The sequence below is a fragment of the Anopheles stephensi genome, chromosome 3 (assembly GCF_013141755.1).
Source record: "Anopheles stephensi strain Indian chromosome 3, UCI_ANSTEP_V1.0, whole genome shotgun sequence".
Lineage (NCBI taxonomy): Eukaryota > Metazoa > Arthropoda > Insecta > Diptera > Culicidae > Anopheles > Anopheles stephensi.
This window is the reverse complement of record NC_050203.1, coordinates 5,385,379-5,405,544: the sequence shown is the minus strand read 5'-3', so window position 1 is coordinate 5,405,544 and position 20,166 is coordinate 5,385,379. Positions and strand designations below refer to the sequence as shown.

The 20,166-nt window shown below is 47.5% G+C and overlaps 3 protein-coding genes across 10 annotated transcripts in view; 2 read left to right on the top strand and 1 right to left on the bottom strand.

Annotated features, from left to right (window-relative positions):
• LOC118510290 (beta-1,3-galactosyltransferase brn) overlaps window positions 1-11,060 on the top strand; it is a 28,068-nt gene extending 17,008 nt beyond the window's left edge. For all 4 annotated transcript variants that reach the window (XM_036051907.1, XM_036051908.1, XM_036051909.1 and 1 more), the window contains one exon: window positions 6,927-11,060. In XM_036051907.1, coding sequence (XP_035907800.1) covers window positions 6,976-8,454 — 1,479 coding nt within the window. In that variant the 5' untranslated portion in view covers window positions 6,927-6,975 and the 3' untranslated portion in view covers window positions 8,455-11,060. The remainder of the gene's footprint in view (window positions 1-6,926) is intronic.
• On the bottom strand, window positions 9,739-17,050 carry LOC118510291. Of its 5 annotated transcripts, XM_036051912.1 has the most exons (4): window positions 14,026-15,988; window positions 11,538-11,609; window positions 11,374-11,469; window positions 9,739-11,299 (listed from the first exon to the last, which is right to left on the bottom strand). In XM_036051912.1, the coding sequence occupies exons 1-4, from the start codon at window positions 14,908-14,910 to the stop codon at window positions 11,231-11,233; spliced, it is 1,122 nt and encodes a 373-aa protein (XP_035907805.1). In that variant the 5' UTR covers window positions 14,911-15,988; the 3' UTR covers window positions 9,739-11,230. The 5 variants fall into 5 exon arrangements, with proteins under 5 accessions (XP_035907805.1, XP_035907807.1, XP_035907804.1 ...); XM_036051914.1 differs by lacking the exon at window positions 14,026-15,988 and adding an exon at window positions 16,210-17,050 and having other exon boundaries at window positions 9,739-11,469; XM_036051911.1 differs by having other exon boundaries at window positions 9,739-11,469; window positions 15,136-16,018.
• LOC118510294 (zinc metalloproteinase nas-13-like) lies at window positions 16,100-20,004 on the top strand. The gene is made up of 3 exons (XM_036051919.1): window positions 16,100-18,832; window positions 18,981-19,417; window positions 19,609-20,004. The coding sequence occupies exons 1-3, from the start codon at window positions 18,484-18,486 to the stop codon at window positions 19,693-19,695; spliced, it is 873 nt and encodes a 290-aa protein (XP_035907812.1). The 5' UTR covers window positions 16,100-18,483; the 3' UTR covers window positions 19,696-20,004.
• The last annotated feature ends 162 nt before the right edge of the window (window positions 20,005-20,166 follow it).

Here is a 20,166-nt window from a genome sequence, read left to right as displayed (position 1 = left end):
CGTGTTCTGCTGGGGACAGAATGTCTGTGACTAGCGAGACGGTTGCCAAAATATCTGGCCCATTCTGGCAGCAAATCCTGTGTGCTTTTACCATCGTGCAAGGACCAACTTTGCCTTTCCGTTTCCCGTAAAGCAGCAATAAACCAACAGCCACACACACACACGTGTGTACACGAGAAGGATGGGAAATTTCTTTTCCTTCACTCTTTGACCTTAGCTTAAGGGTGACCTCCTGAATCGTAAGGGCCCCCTCCCCCGAGAAGGTTTTAGTGGTGCGATTAGGGTTCGATCGGCCTTTCGCCGAGGAACCACCAGGCAAGCCTCGCTTTCCTTCGCTCAATGATTTCCACCTGTTTCCCGCGTGGATTTTGGAGCAGGAGGTTTGGTGAAAAAAATCGTTAAATGCTCGCCGTCGGGAAACGCCGAGACGCGACGGCCGGGGAGGTCAAAAATGGTTCCGAAGGTCGATAGGAGGGCTAGATTTAACGAGTGATAAATGGAAATTTCTCGCGCGGCCTTCATGAAAGTTCACGATTTTACGTATTAATATTTTTGCTTTATATTCGGATGTGCGTGTGTGTGTGGGGATGGCATATGTTGCGCGTGGGCTGGCATATTTGCCCCATCGCCTCATATATCGATTGACGGCAAAAACCGCCAATACGCGGTGCTGCAAGGGACGTGCGGCCCAAAGGCAGGGAAAAGCCTTGGCAATAGAAATACTAACAACCGCACGGTTCAATGCAATCGGATCGTACCGTAGCGGGAAAATAGAGAGGAAGAAACGAAACCGATGAAGAGGACGCATGTCGATCGTGTGGCGCTTGTTTGAAGAGCGCGCGCGCCCATAGAGATAGACGATGAGGCGAGGGCAAGAACATGTGATTCGCGTTGCAAAGTTTTCCCGCGTGGCATGTTCCATAATTCAACCGGAAGGTGGAAAGTTCATCGTTTGGCGTCGTAAAAGTCGAGGCTAAAGTTCGGGGCGGTAGCTGTACCCTGCTGCCGTCCTGGGTCTCGTGGGTGTGTGGCGAACATGTGAAGTGTGTTAGTACCGTGCATATAGGATAAACATGATAAGGAAGGTACATATCAATCCGTTGGGTGAAGTAAAATTGTTTCTTCAAGTGTAATTATTGAATAGCGGGGGTCGTGTTTTTTTAATTTAAATAATCTCACCGAGTATCGGTCTCCGTGTGAATCAAGTGTTGTTAATCAGAATTAGCTGTTTTGCGTAACAGCTGCAATGTTGGGTTGGGACTGTCAACGCGTTGGAACACCTTTGTCTGTGTGCCAATAAAAAATAAATTTGCAGCTGTCGGAACATTTTACATTTATCATGTCAGGCTGCAATATACATGTAAGGCACCACCCTACATCGATCGAAGTACAAGCAAAAAGTCCCATTTTACAAAGCTATTAGAACTCGCCATTTGTCTTGCCTTATCGTACGAATGGCGGTAGAAATAAAAGAGAAGTGAAACTTCTTGCAGTGGAAGTCTATTATATTCTAAGAATTGCAGTTTAATTATACAAAAGCAAGGGGAGACAGTGCACCCCGGCCAGTGCAACTAAAACCGGCCATCCAGCGTGGTTCGGATCTAATTACAGTGATGCGGTGACACATGTGGTTAGCAACATGCAAACCCCCTAGAACAAAGAAACACCCTCCATTGCCGGCCCACGTCGATGTGGGAGAGCCCAATCGGGCGTCCGAACACATGGCGTGGCAGCAGGTGGAGAGTGGTTTGTTTGCTTTGTTTTATGGTTCCTTTTCGCGCTGCATCAGCAGCAACTTGGCGCTATGCAGATGTTGACGCTTTCCTTCAGGGCCACCCCGAACAATGTTGCCGTTTGGCCGTTTATGCATGTCCCCGGATGCAACCCCCTCGTCCGAATGGGAGGGGGTTCAACTAATCAATGCAAATTTTATGCTACCCAAGATCATGATCATATCGTGGCATCGGGAACGGCGTAGGAGAAGCTCCATTTTTTAACCGTTTCAAGCTGGTAGTAAATGAGTAGTTAGTATATGTTCAATCCCTATCCATCCATCATCGGTTCTAAGCGGCCTGTGAATATTAGAACGCACACGGATGCAAGTGTTTGTTCTGCGCTTTATTTCATTTGCATACTTTTACTCTCGGGAAAAACTATGGGTGTGAGATTGCGGTTTTTTTGTTCTCTCCATAGGCAGGGTTTTCTGGACGTGTCAAAAATGGCGAAAATTGTTCAAGTAAAGAGGACATTGTAGTCACTACAGGAAAGCCTGTCCTTAAGGCGTAGAATGTCTTATATTCAAAACTCCAAAGTATTTTAGACATGTGGACTAATGCTATACAACCTGGTAAACCCTGTTCCGCGCAAGTTTTCCGCGTTGTGATTGAAGCAAGCAAGCGAACGGTCGACAATTAATGCACAAATGCAGTGAGCACACGCGGTTTCCGGAACTGCATTACCGCGCCTAGTGTAGCCGGTGATTGTTTGCTGCCAGTTTCCCACGAATTTAAATTCTACTTTATTTTACACTATTATGCAGAATAATAATGTGCAAAAAAAACCAGAAAAGATTCATTATCACGGTTTAAACCGTTGGAGGTAACCCTTGGTTTGGAAAAAAAAACACTCAATTATCGTTGCAATGCATGCAGTTTTATAAAAAGCCATATGCTATGGATATTTATATTTAATTTCAATTTGATACGGCATTATTTACTCTCTTTTATTGTTTTGCATATTTCCACACCCCATTGCAGCAGTGTGCCGATAGCCGTAATTGCAATCCAATTATCGAAATCACATCCAATCGTGCCGCATCGTTGTGCGCCACCCGATCACTCCGGTCCGGCTAATGGTATTGGCGATTGACAAAAAAAAAGCAGCGAAGCTTTTATTATACGCACAACTAAAGAAAATAAAAATAAACGGCCAACCAACCTCCTCCGGCCAGCGTTGAAAGTAATCGATTACGCCGGCCTAATTGACTGCAGTAAAACCGTCCATTTATAGCGAAAGCTTTCGAACCCTCGGCGGGTAATCAATATTGAAAGGAAATGCAATTTTACATCCCATTTGCGGGGACGCATCCTTTTTTTATTTGCGACGCCAGGTTCTTAACCACGTGTACGGGGTGACGTGTGGACCCCGTGAGTTGGGCCAAAGTGGGCTGGTGGGTGGCTTACGAAGCTAATCAATGTTGCCGGGCGAATCTCGTTGCACAACAATGCTATGATGGCTCTACATTGTAATGCACTTTCCTCAGCTTATGCTAAACCTTAGGAGCAGCGGGCAGAATGGTAAGATGGAACACTTTAGAGGTTATGACCACAATTACCTTCAGGACCAGCAGCAGCAGCTAATGCTTTGTTTGCCTTATCCTTCGTGCATACAGGGAAGTATGGGAAGAGAAAATTGCACACGTATTGCATTTACCGAGACACAGACTTTAAAATAAAAGAAAAGTCCTCACCAACGGGGGTTCAACGTCTGTCCCTCGCAACCAAACCCCATGTTGAGAGGTGAAATGGGGGTTGTTTGTTGGGGTGTTGGAATGGAGGAAGCGCTGGTGGCATGTATTTCAAAGCCTCAACAGAAAAAGGACACCCCGTGTCTGGCGTAAGAAGACAAGGTTGTTGCATACTTCAGGCTTTTACAATTCGTTTTTCTTTTCCTTGTGCGCCGCCATACATTGTTTGCGGTCCATTAGTGCATTCTCCGTGTGTCCTGCTTTGGAACGACTGCCGGGAAGGACGCACATACATCGCACCAGGGAAGCAACCGATGCAAATGAGAGTGAAACGAAATACACACCGGCGGGGGGGTGTGCTGCATTTTAAGCTTTCCTGTCGTGCAGAAAGAATGCGACTTTGGAATGCTCCTGCCACGAGATGGAAGAAAAGCGACTTGAAGGAAAAATTCAGCTCTCTTGAAGGAAATGTGCCGACCTTCTCGGCAGGAAGCTCAGGACCGTGCTGTCCGCGCGGGAGACTCATTTAAAGATCGTTTAATAAATAATGATTTGGAAAGCCCCCCAACGAATGCCGGGTAGTCTGGAAGTAAGGTCACGGGGAGTCTTTTAATGATTTTCTATTGGATTTATTATGATAAATATTCTCTGGACTGCTGTTGCATTTATTTCACCTCAATTGCATTCGAAGCGCTTGCGTTCAGGGTGGGACAAAAAGAATCCTTGAAATCACCATCCGCTATTCGCCATTTTGTGGTTTTTCTGAGTTGCGTTTATTGTTTCACTGTGACGTTCTCTCTCTCTCTCTCGTTCCTTTTTGTGCCCTCCATGTGATGTGTTGGCACAGTTTGGGCTAGGCTGACAGACGGCTGTCGGTGACGTTGTTCTCCCCCTGGCAAGGATAAAGAAGCACTCGCAAAGACACACACCCCAAGACCAGCCGACCGACCGGAAGCCGGTCACCAATCGAGCGAGCCCACTTGCCGGTTAGAGACGTGCACAGTACTGGTGCTGGTGGTTGTGCAAGCATGGCTTCATATTCCCTCCACCAACTTCCGGTCTGGGTGTGTGTGTGTGTGTGTGCCTGAGCGGGTTATATGTGGTGTGTCCCTATGGGATATTCTTCTCCGAAGTTTACGTACACTAATTTTCTGTAATGAAGTCCTGACATTTTATACTGTAAGTTTTTCCTACTCCTTCTATAATTAATTTCAAAAACAGAAGAAAAACAGAAAAGTTGTAAAAAGAGTTGACATTATTGCGCTGTAGCGCCGCTGTACGGTATGACACGCTCGGCTCTGTTTGCTGTCGTGTTTTACTTTCTTTTTTATTTGCCCTCGCCACATCGAAAGATCGGAAACCCTAATGACAGTGGCATCATATTTCCATCAAAAGACAGTTCCCTTCACTGAAACCGTATTGTTGTTGTTGTTGTTTTTCCAACCTTCCTTTTTGTTGGCCGTGGAGTGTGCCTATAGCACAGTTTTTCCTCCAACCGGACCGGTGTCCTCGATGCGTCCTTGGGCAATGGAGGCTCCCCAAAGGCTTTCGCCCCAAAGCTAACGAATGGCCCAAATTATAGCTATCGTGCGCCGTATCCGTAAAGCGATAAAGAGAGAAGAATCAATTGAATAGGATGGGTTGGAATTGGCGCCGGAAACTCCCCGTTCACCATTGTCATCATCGTTGTCGTCGTCGTCGTCGTCGTTGCGACATCATCGTGGTCGGGCAATCGCGTACGGCACAGACAGTGGCGAGACATGGGGCGAATGAGAAAAAAAGGAGATCCCCTATATGTCCTACGTTGCCCGTAAAACACCACAATGCGGTTTGGGGAGACCTTAGAGTCGTTGCGGAGAATTCGAGAACTTATAATTGTAGGCCCCCATAATTGACCGGTTGTTGTTGAGCTCTCTCGACTGAACGGCTCAGAACCGTTTTCTTTTTGTTGCAAACCCTGTTTATGCACGCTTACTTAGGACGAACGTATGCACACGCAAATAAGGGGCCTTTGTAAAGGGGGGCGTCATAGAGCATGGGTCAAAAGGAGAAAAGTATAGTGCTTAAAATTGAGTTATGTACCGGTTGGTATTATTAAAAATTAAATACAGTTTTTGTGCGTTTTTTGTGAGTCTTGGACACCACTGCACGGCATGTGTTTTGTTCGGTTGGGATAGGAACTAATTGTCGAATAATTGTTCTCCATTAAAGCACAATGATTGCCAGGTTAAACCCACTTGTTTTTCGTTCGGCTACGGTCGTCACCCGCGTAACTAGAACAAAAGCCCGTTGCTAGACGCCGTTGGAGTAGGCGACCGAGAATGCTTATTACAATGCGCACTGGATTGAAGGAGTCCAGATGCACCGCGTATGCACTTTTTGCCAGTATGCCATTGCCGAAGAAGGGCCGGATGCCACAAACGCTCGCCAAATATCGCGCCCCGACCGCATTCATTAACATACGCGTATGCGCGTGTCGTCTCAATGGGCGGGGGAGAGGACCATCTGTATCCTGCAGGCACTCCTTTACATTCAAGTACACCCTCGCTTGCAGAGTAATTGCTGCGGGTTCAATTAAGTAATTGCGGACGCGCGGGGCTCAGTCGGCGTTCCTCTCGAGCTCCACTCCTTACTTTCGCGTGCTGATCCCACTAAAAGTCAGTATTGGAATATAATTTACAGGCAGGGCGCGCATAGTAACGGCTAGAGTATGTGCCGTTTGATGCACGGGCTGGCGGGGTTGTGCTGACAAAACGGCGTCCCAACCGAAAAAAACGGGTCAGCGACAGCCCCGGCGGCAACCATATACTGCCATGCTTTTATGCTTTTATGCGCCATTGTTCGGTATTGAATGGAAGTACGGTACGGATCGCTGTGAGAGTAACACAGCAGGGACAAACGCACACAATCCTCCAGGATATCCTTGTCCTGTCAGCAGCAGCAGCAGTAGCAGTGGCAGCAGAGTGCATCGAGCTGTCTTGACGTTGCTTGCGCTGCGAGAAGGACTGAAAGTTGTCCCTTTGTTTTAGTCGGCCGACGAGGAGCGCTGTCGCTGTGCGAGAGCAAGTCTCTTCTTGGCAATCGATAGCTCTGCATATGATTGATTTTCTTCAAACTGTGTTACCAAACGGTGCGATGCTGGCGATGTGCCGCCTAGATGATGGATCACTTACTTTCCAGTGTCAATCAGTTCTATTTTTAAATTGGTGTCTCATTAAAAAGTAAACACTAATTGGTGCTTGTTGGATGGTTGGCTCGTGGCAGTTCTCCTTTTTCGTTTCAAGTTCGTTAGGGGTCAAATAGAAAGAACAGGGGAAAAATTTGAATTCATTTTATTGGGACCGTGTGTAGTTTTCCGCGGAAATAAAAATATGTCTTCCAAGAAAATTTGTTTTTAGTGCATGGGAAAATGCTGACAAGAAAGTTCTAACTGTTTATCGAAATGTTCTGCTCGTTTTAGGTAAATAAAAAAATGCGATTACACGCAAGGATTCGTTGATCACCCGATCATGTTCGAGCGGCGGCCGGTTCTGGGCGTGCTGGGTTGTCTGACGCTCGTGCTCACGATATGGCAGATCTCGCCACGCGATGTGACCGTCTACCGGGAAGCCACCTCCCCATACCTGCCATCCGGTCAGCTATCTCTCACCGCATCCGCATCGATATCCTCCGGGAAACAAATCGACCAACAAAAGCTCCCGTACGATAGCGATGAGAACAATGCCATCGACGACCGCAAATCCGTCAACGATGCGTTACCACCACCCTTTGGATATAGTAGCAACAGGGAGTTTAGCAACGGCGGAACTAGTGGGACATATCTGGTGAACCAAACATCGCCCGGCTGGCTGGTGGCTGCGGCAGCCGCCGCTGTAGCTGCCTCGCCAACCGGCATCCGCACAGTCACCCCGGGCAGATACCGATGGAATGGCAATGCGCGGGTGCGAGGCCGGGAGGATGGCAGGGAAGCGGATCTAGTTTCGCATAAGGCTCCAACCAGCAGTAGCAGTAGTAGCATTAGCAGTAGTACACAGTCGACTGCATCGTTAACAGTAGCTAGCGCGTGGGGAGATTCTTTGCCAAATGATGACTACACTAGTCTGATCGATCTGAAGGACTTTAAGTTCACCATAAACTATGATTACTGCGGGACGGGGACGGGCGGAAGCCGGCAAAGACGTAGCCTTAAGCGTGCAGATGCCTTACGGGGCACGCGGTCACCTGCGACGGCGTCGCCACCGCTAGTGTTAGTCCTAATCCACTCGGCGCCCGCCAATCTGGCCAAGCGCAACACGATCCGGGCAACGTGGGGCGAACCGGACGAACGGGCCCGCCTCATCTTTCTGATGGGCGCCGTCAGTTCCAACGCAAGCCAGCGGGCCATCGAGCGCGAGTCGCGCCTGTACGACGACATCGTGCAGGGCAACTTTGTCGATGCGTACCGCAACATGACCTACAAGCATGTGATGGCCCTGAAGTGGTTCGTCTATCACTGCCCGGGAGCGCACTACGTGCTCAAGACGGACGATGACGTCTTCATCAACACGCCCGTGCTGTACAACGCGCTGGGGCGGGTTGTACCGCAGCGTAACTTGCTGCTGTGTCAGCTGGTGACGAAGCTGAGCGTGAAGCGCACGCACCGGTCGAAGTGGTTCGTGAGTTGGCGCGAATACCCGTCACGGTACTATCCGCCACACTGTCCCGGCTACTCGATCCTTTACTCGCCGGACGTTGCCTGGCAGCTGTACCGCGAGGCACAGCGTCAACCGTTCTTCTGGATCGACGATGTGCATATCACGGGCACGGTGGCGCAGCAAGTGAACGTTACTATCACGCCAATGGACGGGCTGTATCTTGATAGCGAGGCCAAGAGCGATCTGCTTGAAAACCGGGTCGATGCTAGCCACGCGGTGTTCTTTTTTACCAACCCGAATCTTTCGATGGATGAGATCCAGCGGCTCTGGGAGACGGTACGGCCTGGTCGATAGCATGCGCCGGTATCGGCGAGCAATGCGCTGCATGATGCTTGTGATAAGGAGCTTGAGAGGAGGGTACGCCAGCAGGCAAAGGGTTGAGTAGTGCATACCAATTTTTCAAAAGTGTCCCTATCCGGGATTCCCTTTTAGATTTTTTTTTTGGGGGGCTGGTGTATCCCGTTGACACCATAGCCTACGTCTGTATGAGTGTCTTTGCTGCAGTTTGTTTGATAGCATTTTTTTTATCGGGATCAATCGTTCCGGTCTTCTTCCACAGATATGAATATATGAACTTCATTTTGAGTTCCTTAGCATGTGTCAACGGATATACAGGCTAGAAACGATTGAAGAAAAGTTCCTTAATCCACTGAGTGTTTTATGCAAAAGTAAACCACGAGACAGACAATTCTGTCGTTTTGTTTTGCCTCTAACCAAACATTGATTTACGCACTGCTTGCAACCGAGAGAGAGCGAAGCCGCCCGAAAGAAGTAATCGAGGGGAAAAAATGGAAATTGTGCATTCTAGGAAATAAAATCAGCATCTAAACCAAAAGCAAGTTAAGTCTAATTGTGAACATAGGAATGAAGAATGAACAAACACTAATGCGCATAGGGATATGTCTTGGAAGTAGAACATGCAATCCAACGCTCAAAGATCTTAATAGGAAGGATAATTAAATAAATCGTCAAATGTATTGTGTTTACTACAAATGAAAGCCATATATACATAAGTACATAAATAAATATATATTTATAAATCTTAGGAGACTCGCACAGCTGCTCAGGATCGGGTTCGCAAAAAACAGACTGTGTGGCGTAAATATGTGTAGGGTGAAACCGTGTGCACAACTAGGAATCTAATATTTAAAACAACTGTGTCGACTGTTTTAAACGCTAGCTTGTAGCAATGGACGAAACGCACTCAAGTTCGAATCGATCGATCAACTTTTCCCTATTTAGAAGGTACGTTTCCCTGAAGAGATTAAACAGAAGATGGAGATAGGTTGTTGGAAATGGGAGAAAAAGCACACACATACACATAGAAACAGTAAGAAAATGAACGTTAACATAAAACGACCACCCCTGATGGGAAGTTAAGGAACACACACACACCCATTTACGAAACGTTGCAAATTAGCCAAGACGTCCAAGGTGGACCGATACTGTACATAAATGAAACTCCAACCTAAGAGCTTTGAATCGATTCATAACTATTCTGTTAAATTTTGTGATTTTTGTGATAAATGTGCTAGGTTTATTGCGGTCGGCGGCAGGCTGATAATTTTCCTGTATAAAGTTGAAGTTGGTTTAGGAGCTCGCGCTAGCACGACGGAATTGTATTTGGCCTAGCATTGTTGCTTCAATCTCCTGGCCTAACTATACCCCTCTTTACCGGTTAGCTGACTGTTTTCCTCTAGTTTGATTTGCTTTTTAGAAGAAAAACTATGTTTTGTTTTGTACTTTCGTTTGTGATGATTTTGTTTTGAATGCTGTCGTTTTTTTTTAAATTGAAACTACAACAGTTAGCAAATGGTCCCTCTGTATTCAGATGCGCACCAGTGGCAGCAAGTAATAGAAACCCCACTAAACGTTAGTTATCCACATCCTTCGGATCCACTGTTCTTTCACGTGCAATTTTATAGACCGTGTGCCGTATTAAATGCACCGTTTCTGTAGCTTGTTATTGAAGCGGAAGTGGGTAGCAGTGTGTGGTCAAATGGTATATATATATACATGTAGATAAGCAGAATAGGTTTCCAAGTTTTCTATTCCATTTCCTTCTTTCCAGCGAGAACTGAGTACAATCTAAAAATTCTACAAATGAGCGCGTTAGGTCGTCCTTCAAAACAAATTGTATAGCTGCAGGAAGTTTAAATCAAAACGTGCGGTATGGTAGCATGGTAGGAGAAACTAACATCTTCCAACGTTTCGTAGTATTTCGAATTCTAGCGCAAAACGTATATATTTAAAATCTGCTATCCGTTCGGCGCGCGTGCAGTTGCAACCGGCGAACCCCAGTGGAGACACGGTGGAGGGATAATCGAACACTTTATCCGGTACACTTTTCCCCGCTCGTCTAATGACCATTATCGGTAGGGCATTCCGTAGCACCAAACCTATCGATCGAGTATCCCTTTTTCGTGTTATAAAATCTGATTCATTTTTGGGAGCAATACGACACAACTAGGATCTTCTTACTGCGCAGGGCAAAAGCGGTCGTTGTGCTGACACGTGGAAGATCAAACTTACATAAAAGAAAGAAATTTAACTAACCGTTAATGTAGCTAGATAATAAAGGAAAACCTCTATTTCTTGTTAGTGTAGCATAAAGTATGTTCATATAATAGGGTCAACGGCGAACAAAATGATATTGAAAGCTAGAATGGAAAACTAGACAATTGGTACCGGTGTGCATAGATTGATATATTTTAAAGGAAAAGTGTATGTGCGGGCAAGGGTTAGAACAAAAAGGGATGTGCGGGACAGTGGAAGATCATGCCGTCGGCAATCCCCGAACTGCAAATTCTTGCAAAGGAAACGATCTGAGGAACAAGTAGTATATGTATGTCGGCAAAGGGAACAAACCCCGAGGAAAAGTAAACGTGAGCAAAGGTAAACGCTGGTCTTTTTGGGTTATTTCTTTCAAGTGTTAATCGTTCATTTTTAAAGCAAAAACTTACGTGTGTGATATATCACATTAACCGACCGAATTCTTAACAGCATGGAAGTGGATTGATTAATTTTATTATCTATTGCCTGCAGGTGCTGTTCTACCACGTTGCTATCCTCACGGTGTTTTCTCAAACCCTCGAAACTGGAATAAAATGACGATGTACGTTATGATGGCGGCAAACACCTGTCAAGAGAAAGAGAGAAAAAGCTTTTTTTGAAAGCACTAACAGTACATTGACGATTGTGCGAATGCCGTACGTTGTAGAAGATTTGTAAATTGATTTCAAAAAGTCCACAGGCAGTTATCTTCGGTGATGCCATCATTAGCTTCAGATTGACCAGATCGTAAAAGTCCTGCGTAGAGTAGTTTGGGTTATTGTGATTTGTGATGCGATTGTTTTATGCTTTGACCAGACCATTACCTTTTGGTCTCTGGTTTGTTTCTGTAGCTGTCTGTATTGCATTGATTTTAAGGCATCCTTAAGTTCTGCTTCCTGTAATGGAGTGGGGAGAAAAAGGAATAGAATTTAATGAGGAGCTCAACTAAACAACTATCCTTCACAGATCGCATGATCATATTGGTAAGACAGCGCTTGGTAAGCGACGTACTTCTAGACACATTTAAACCCACCTTGGTTTCAACAGATTCATAAGAATGTGTTAAAAAGTAAAACAACAAAAGGTTTAGCAAAAGCTGGTTGACGTTTGCAAAGATTTGATAGGGGCGTTCAAACTGCACGATGATGAGGTACGCATGAATGGAGCATGCTATAAAGGTTTGCAGTATGAGGGCAAGCAGCAGCATTCCAAACGTTTGGGATATACTCTTCTTCAGAGTGCGTAAATCTTCGAACAGGATACGAAGCGCATCCAGGTTTCCCGTATCCCGTGCGGCTAGCAAACATACAACGATTTGATACCGTCGAGCTAAGTAGTAGCCAAAGTGTAGTAGAAAAATCTTCTGAAGGTCCATGGTAAGCTCCACTAGCACACTACAATGCAGCACTACGTACACCTCGTAATTAAGATTCAATCTGAACTGCAGGTATACGTGCATGGCCAAGAAGCACCCGCGCAACAGGATACTGATAATGATCAACGTCTTTAGCAGCGTGTGTCGTTCAGCAGATGCTTCGTCTGATTTCTGCATTCCTATCAAAGCGCTATCAATTGCGATCGCTTTGTTGCATATCGCGACCACTTGGTTGCTGTATTGATACATCCAGCTCAGTACGAGGTACATGATTTGGGCGTTGATACTGTACTTCAGCAGATGCACAACTTCCGTCACCGTGCGAACCATTTCGCGAAAGCTGTGATATGTTCGTGTCGCTCCGAGCCAGCAAACAGTCAACACTATGGCAATAAGAACCAGCAAATTACGGAACACATGCTTGCGTCTTACGATCACTCCTTTCGGTGATTGTTCGACGAAAACGAGGGAAACACATAGATGGTTGAATACGTTGAGAATGCTTAGATGGCTCATCAGGAAGCAAAGAACAAGCAACACTTGTTCTCCCCTGTCCTTGCATTGCTACTAGGAACAAGTTCTGGGAAACGGTCTCTTTTTCCTAGAAAATGGAATTGCTTCCAATATCGAGGTTGTTTGTAAGACGTGACAGCAACCATCAATGAATTGAATGAATATTTAATAAAATTCTTTTCACATTAGATATAAAGGCGCACGATACGAACGAGACCTTGAGAGTGTAGGTAGTGGATTCTGACTCTCGGAGGTCTTACACGGAATCGCTCCACTGCGATTCTGCGAGTGATCTTTTGTGAAGCAGATTGCATACTATCGGGCGATATTATATTGACTTACCTTTTCGCTGGCTGCATCAAAGTCACGCGCAAATAAATAAAATGTACTACCGTATACGATAATCATGAACCAATTGCTCAAACTATCTTAGATCCCATACCCACTGCTCCAGAAGTAGAACAGTATGTATGTTTTGGTGGAGCACGTGAAGAAGATGTTTGCAATGTGTAGCAACTGAAAGACTCCGAACGTGTTGGCCACCTTTAGTTTGAAGCTTTCGATGTCGTCAAGGAGAGCAATCAGGGTATATAAGTTGGGTGTTTGTTGGTTTATGCACCGCACCAACTCACCATACACCAGGCGCAGAAACGTTGCCCAAAACTGAACGTACACCCGATGAATGGATAGGTAGAACTCGAGCAGGCAAAATCCGTACGTGACGATAATGTTGTTCAATTCCATCTGCCGATGGAGGACAAATATTTTGTAACTTTGAAAGCAGAAAATAAGTACAACAATGACAGCGTTTAGGTAGATCTGCACTGTTAACACTAGCAAACTGTGGCGCTGCACGATACGGCAGTTTAATCGATCGCCCATTTGTGTAACGATGTGGAGTGCATGGTTGCAACCCGCCGTAAGCTTGCCGTTATTCACCAACGTCCAGGCTAGTAGCAGCATTATGACGAATAGCCGCATCGTGTGAAGAATGATTGAAGTGGCACTGGCTACACTTTCCAACACTTGGCGTATGTCTCGTAACAGTATCATGGATGCAGCCACGCTGCAGATCATTAGTGGGATTGCCAGTATGAGAGCGTTACAGTAGAGATTTCTATTGCGGAAAGCGTAACGATTTGCGCTGGGATCGATGGTTAGGTAAGTGGGCGCTATTAACAAGCGATTGAACCAATTTAAGAACTTTAACTGATGCATGTTGTGCTGGTACTGACGCGCAAACATTCCATCCCTGTACGACTCGTAATGCCTAACGTTTTTCATGGTGAGCCAACAAGTGGGATGAATGAGATATACATATTTAACTATAATTAATGATGAATGGTGCCCAGTGACAGAGCCATCAGCAATTACGTATCGTGCGAAGTTGTATGAAATAAAGCATTTCGATTTGAGGTACTTACCTTAAACTGAAGAAGCTCGTGAGCAGAGGCAAATGTGTAATACATTCCGGTGTACAGAATCAGTGTTGTTAAGTTGAGGAATGCTGCCTGTATACCGTAGCCCAGTTCAAGGATATAGATGACGGTGTAGGTTTCAACGACACTCGTCACAAATGCATCCAACGCATGAAGAACATTCATAATGCCGAAACTGGATGCGATGTGCTGCTTGAAGCGTTGCAAAGCTTCCCATAGGCAAATCACCATCGGGAGAAGTTCTGAGGATGCGTTACGCTTTACAACCCACAGCAGATCTTCGATACGCTGGCTAGTAAAGCGAGTCCAGCATTGCACAAGCATAACATGCATTAGAGTGATAAATTCCAGGAAAACAAATGCACATATGTTGAAAGCGTAATGAAACTTTCTTAGCCGCTCAATTTTCCACATTTCCATCGCTTGAACGGCTAGTCCCAGGAAAAGTGTAACGGCGATAGTAGCGATCTGACCCGTAGGCATTCGTAACGATTTTCGCCTACGGCCTGTCTGTTGACTGAGCCACCCTTGCTGGTCCTGAACGATGTTCAAGGCAAAGTTACAAGCGCTCATTAGCTTGCGTTTTTTAAACAAAGTCCACAGGGTTAGTGGTGCTATCACCAACAGCCGCATCGCGTACAGTATGATCGTGGTTGCTCCCAATACGCTTCCTAGCTGATTTTGTAAAAGTTCCATCAACAGTGTGACGGAAGAGAACGAAGCACTCGTCACGATCGCCGTTAGCAGCGTTACATTCCAACGGTCATTTCTGGAGCGAAATACGTAACGTCCGATCTGAGGATCGAAGCCCAGATAAATGGGCGACACGAAACAGTGATTGAAAACGTTAAAGAACTGCAGCTCCTCCATACTACTGCCTTACCAGAGGTAGATTTGATCGTGACTAAAGAGGGCGCTTCGAACTGCGGTATCGCAGCAAAACGAAGGCGTACCACGCGTTAATATTTAATAGGCTGTTAATAATGCACCAACAGCACGAGGACTCTGGCAATGGCTCAGGATGTTGAGCACCTGATGGTACAATAACAATTAAAAGGACACCAAGGATTCCTAGCGCGTTCCGGGTACACTTACCTTCTGGTTTATCCGATCGTGAGCGTATGTGTAAATTAAAAATGAGGTCCCGTACGCAATGGTGGTGTAAAATTTAAAGGCCACACCATAGAATGGCATCCCCACATCGACGACATACAGCACAATGTACCACTCTACGGAGCACGTCACAAAAATGTTCAACAAATGGAAAAACTGAATCAATCCGAAAACGGATGCGCATTGTTGTTTCAATCGTTGCAGCACACTACCGAGCGCAATGACCCTGTCCAGGATGTTCCGATCCCTAGCGTTGATTAGTTTGGTAAGTTTTACGTATCTATTGCTGAGGAACACTGGCCAGTACTGTGTGTACGTTAGATGGACTAGTATGACGCTTTCAAGCAGCATAAACGCGAACAGAACAACGGCGTGAAGTAGGTCTCGATAAATCGGTATAATAATCATGTAGTAGATTTGAAAAGCAAAGTTGAAAAAAAATGTCAAAAAAGCGAAAAAAAGTTGAACTTGTGTCACTAGACGCACGCTCACTTTGATCGATTTATCAAATGACAGTTGGCGTTCGATGTGTAGCGCACGGTTGGAAATGTCCACCAGGGCTCGGCTGTGCGCCAGGGCCCAGATAACGATCGGTATTCCTACAACTAGACGTTCCGCGTACAGGATCAGCGTGATGATGCCCATGACACTAGATAGCATCGAAGAGACATCGCTAAACACGAGCAAACAGGCCGATACACTGCTTGTTACGGTTAGCGTTGTCAGAATGGCTGCGTTACGGTAGAGGTTTCTGATGCGAAATTGATGGCAGTCGGTTTGTACCTCGCGGTACAGATAGATCGGTGAGACGCACAAATGGTTGAACCAGTTCAGAATCTTAAGCTCCTCCATACTGTGAACTCACGGAAGATTCGACGAAAACTGACCACTGTTGTAAGCCGGTGATATGCGAGCTGCAAGCAATAGCGTGCCCGAGCTCGTGTTGAATATTGAGGTTCGTTTGAATAATAAATGCTGACTGAGTAATTACAACAAGTGGACATCCCACACGGTTTGGGGTGAAGATGCGCGAGTGCACACCGATCACTGACCTACCTTCAGAGTTAACAGGCTGTAGTAGAAGCACAGCCCAAACAGCACTACTGTCTCCTGCAAGGCGATGATCGTCAAGCGGGCGATGTTATGCATGTGCGCTTGACTGACAATCTTCTGCAAGATGTCGTACGCGCAGAAGGATATATTGAACAATAGATGCATCATCACTAGCAGCAGCTTCAAGCCGATCGCATCCGACAGCTGGTCTTTGCAGCGGCCCAGAACTACCATTTCGTCGATGACGGATGAAAACGGACGTACTGGAAGGGCGCGTTGCAAGGTGTCATACGTGTTGGCTATTGTTTCCGCAAGCGTCTGGCAGAGCAATGAGTTAAGTAGAATGTAATACTCAATAATCACTCCAGTAAAAACGCCCCATATGTAGAGGTAGACGTGCGTTCGGTAGACGTTGTACAACAGCTCCACCAGCGAGAGAAGGTTGCATAGGAGTAACATCGATAGCTGCAAACGTTTGACGGTGTATCGCTCGCTGCTCCTAGTGCCGCCGACACTTCCCGCCGAGGGTATCGTTTGCAGCAACGCCAGCACTTTGTGGCGCTGTCGGAAGTTGTCGAAGACGAGCAGTAGCGCAACGATCAGTGTTGCCAGCAGGCGGCTAACGATGGTGAACCAGTTCACGCAGTTGGTGCACTGCTTGTGGCCCGTTACCCAGGGGTTAAGGAATGCCAGTGTCAAAATCGTAAATAGTGGCAGCAGTAGCTGGAGCCGGGGTCGAGCAATGATGTAGCCGACGGTGCGATCCTTGCTCCGCACCGTGCGTACATTGGTGATGAGCAGGGCGTGAAAAATGTTGAGCACTCGCATGCTTTCCACCGCGGGCTGTAACTAACGTGCCAACCTTGTGTCATCGAGCGGTTGAGGTGTGATAAGAACGGTTTAATCAATTAACAAATTAATTATTAACAGGCGGTACACACCCTCCCGCGTGACCCTGACGTAACCGTGTGCCCACCGACCGAGTGCTTTCGTACACCGCCCAGAGTCAAGCGTTCGTTACGGAGATGCAAAGACCTCGTGCTCCAGTTTCGGAGCGTTGCTCGTTTGCGCGGGCAAAGCCATCATTCTACTCAGACATGGCTATCATTTGAAGCTAATGCGGCTTGAAGCCGCTATTACCAACCAGTGGCTCGAAGACAGAGCAAAACGCGCAAGTACCATTCCTAATGGGCGAAAAGTGGACCGACAATATCGGGCTAATGAGTGCCTGAAATAGTCAATTGTTTGATGTCCGAGGACCTGTGCATTTGTGCGGTCGGCAACGATTTGTAAAAGGTTTGATTATGGGAGCAAAAACGCAACGGGTCTGGGTGTGCTAATAGAGCGATAGCGAGACCCTTAAACGTGCAGGAACCCGTGCGCGCAATGAGGGTCGAAGTGCTCCAAAATAATGACCCGGCCCCGGTGGTCTGTTACATGATCATCCGCTCTGTACGATCTTGGCTGAGCGCGAGCGGCTCCACATTTGCCAAAAAGTTCCACGGAAGGCGAGAGAGCGTGCCGAGGCGGATAGTTGGCACGCTCACAATAGCTGTGGCCGAAGCGAGGCCCGGTGGCCAGCCCGGGCATGTGGGCTGCTGCGGCTTATTACATCGGTATGCTCGCGCCGATGATGAGGAGAGCATGAAGCGGTTGGCCATGTTTGGGCAGTTGGCCAGGGGGTCGACCATATTCCCACCCTTCGGTGGCGCTCGCGCGACGCTGGCGCTTCCCTTGCCCGTGGATGAGATGCATGCCGCACCGTGGTAGAAGAAAAACGCATGCTTGTTTGGGTTTTTTTTGTGTGTGTGTGGCATGGCTCCGGTACGCGTTGTGTTACTTCTCCCGCCAAGAAGAGCACGAAGAAGAAGAGGTTACCGTAATCAAACATACCTTTCGCCCAGTTTTCGCCCCACACTTCTCAGGGCAGGACGGGTGGAGTTTGACTAACTGCAGCAGACGTACGAAGATTTCCAAACCCCGAACCCGTGCAAGGGTTCGGTTTGGAGGGAGCGGATTGATTATCTGGCGCGATGCTATCACCCCATTATCGTCGTATCTCTCACCGAAAAACATGCATGAGGGCTGGCGGCCTACTGTATGTGTGCTGCTGCTGGTGCTGCTGCCGGTGGTCTTGCCGAAAGGTAGGAGGCGGCTCCGAGGAAGACCACCGATACTTAAAAGCCGGCGTTTTCGTAACGGAACGGTTCAGTCTCGATCGGTACGGCCGGGTGGGTAGAGTGAGTGATTTGCTCCACAGGATCCACCTGCAGAACTATGGGCGGCGCGATGGGTTGGTTGCTTTGGGCGGTCTCGGTGGCCACGGTTCTGGCTGCGCTTGGGGAGGCTCGAGTTCTTGGCAGTAGTCGGCGATTCCGGGACTACGATTTTGACTTTTCACATCTCGGTGAAGCGTTGTACGGCAGCCATGATACGGCAGCGATTGGAGAGCTGGTACGTGCGTGGTCCCGCTCGCACAATGGCAGCAGTGTCGTAAACCCGGAGGAGCTGGGAACTTACGCCGAAGGTGACATCCATCAGCCGCTGATCGAACGGAACGCGCTCAAGTTCACCAGCAGCAAGTGGAAGAAGGGTGTAGTGCCATACGAGTTTAGTGACGAGTTTTGTGAGTAGTCCTGAGGAATACCCGCCAAGGGTGTGCCAAATTTGATGCAAGCTTGCTGATATTTCGTGCTCTCTTGTGGTGCTTTCTGCCTGTATGTGTGTGTATGTGTGTGTATGTGCGTGTGTGTGTGTGGATGTGTATCTTTCAGCGATCGGTGATCTGGCCAAGCTGTTTTCGGCGATCGAGCAGTTCCATCAGAAAACCTGCATCCGATTTGTGCCGCGCACCAAGGAACGCGACTACGTGGTGATCGAGGGTCGCAGTTCCGGATGCTGGTCGGCAGTAGGTCGAATGGGGGGCCGCCAAGTGCTGAATCTGCAGCGCAACGGGTGCCTCCAGATGGAGGGTACCATCGTGCACGAGCTGATGCACGTGCTGGGCTTCCTGCACGAGCACACCCGGCACGATCGGGATCGGTACGTGAACATCTTCTTCCGAAACGTGCGCCCCAATCTGGTCAGCAACTTTGGGCGCGAAAGTGAATCGCAAACCACCACGCTCGGCATGCCGTACGATTATGGCAGCGTTATGCACTACTCCAGAACGGCGTTCAGCAAAAACGGCAAACCGACGCTAGAGCCGAAGGTACGGTTTGGGGGGTGGGGAAAATTGGCCGAAACCGGCTGCGCGCGCCATCCCACTGATTGATTTGCCGTTGTTCCCTTCGTGCATCGTCCGCGGGTCTCGCGCGGGTCTCCCGAGAAGCGTTGATGAGCGCGCGCAGCGATTCGTTGCATAATGGCGCTAACGCATGTTTTTCTCTCTTCTCCGTTCAGATCAAGTACATCGGGCAGCTTGGACAGCGCGTCGGCTTTTCGGTGAAGGATGTACAGAAAATCAATAAGCTCTACTGTCATCGGTGAGCAGACGTTTGTGAGGGGGGTGGGGGGGGGGGGATGAAGCGGGAGGCAGCCCCCAGCCTCCACGGCACGGCCGATTGCACAATCTGCGCGAACGCGAGCTGGTTATTGCAACCGGGCAGGTCTTACCTAAGAATGCATCAACCAAAAAGATGCTTACGTCTGGAAGCCTTCTGACACTGTAGTAGATGGTTAAGCAGCACGTGGGCATGTGCGTGTTAGATTTAGTTGATAGGATTAAGAGTGAAGCGAAATGAAAACATAATCGGAAACCAACAACCGGAACAGATTGTGGACCGCGAACGAAAGAAAATTGATTGAAGTGATGCGATACTCCGGCGGCTGGAGCACGATATTGCATACCTTTAGGCGGTTACTGAAGATCGTGCTAAGAGGGCAGGGTTTTTAGCCGAGATGCTGTGATTGTTTTGGTTGGCTGGAAAATGGATGCACAACATCTGGAGGACCTCTTAC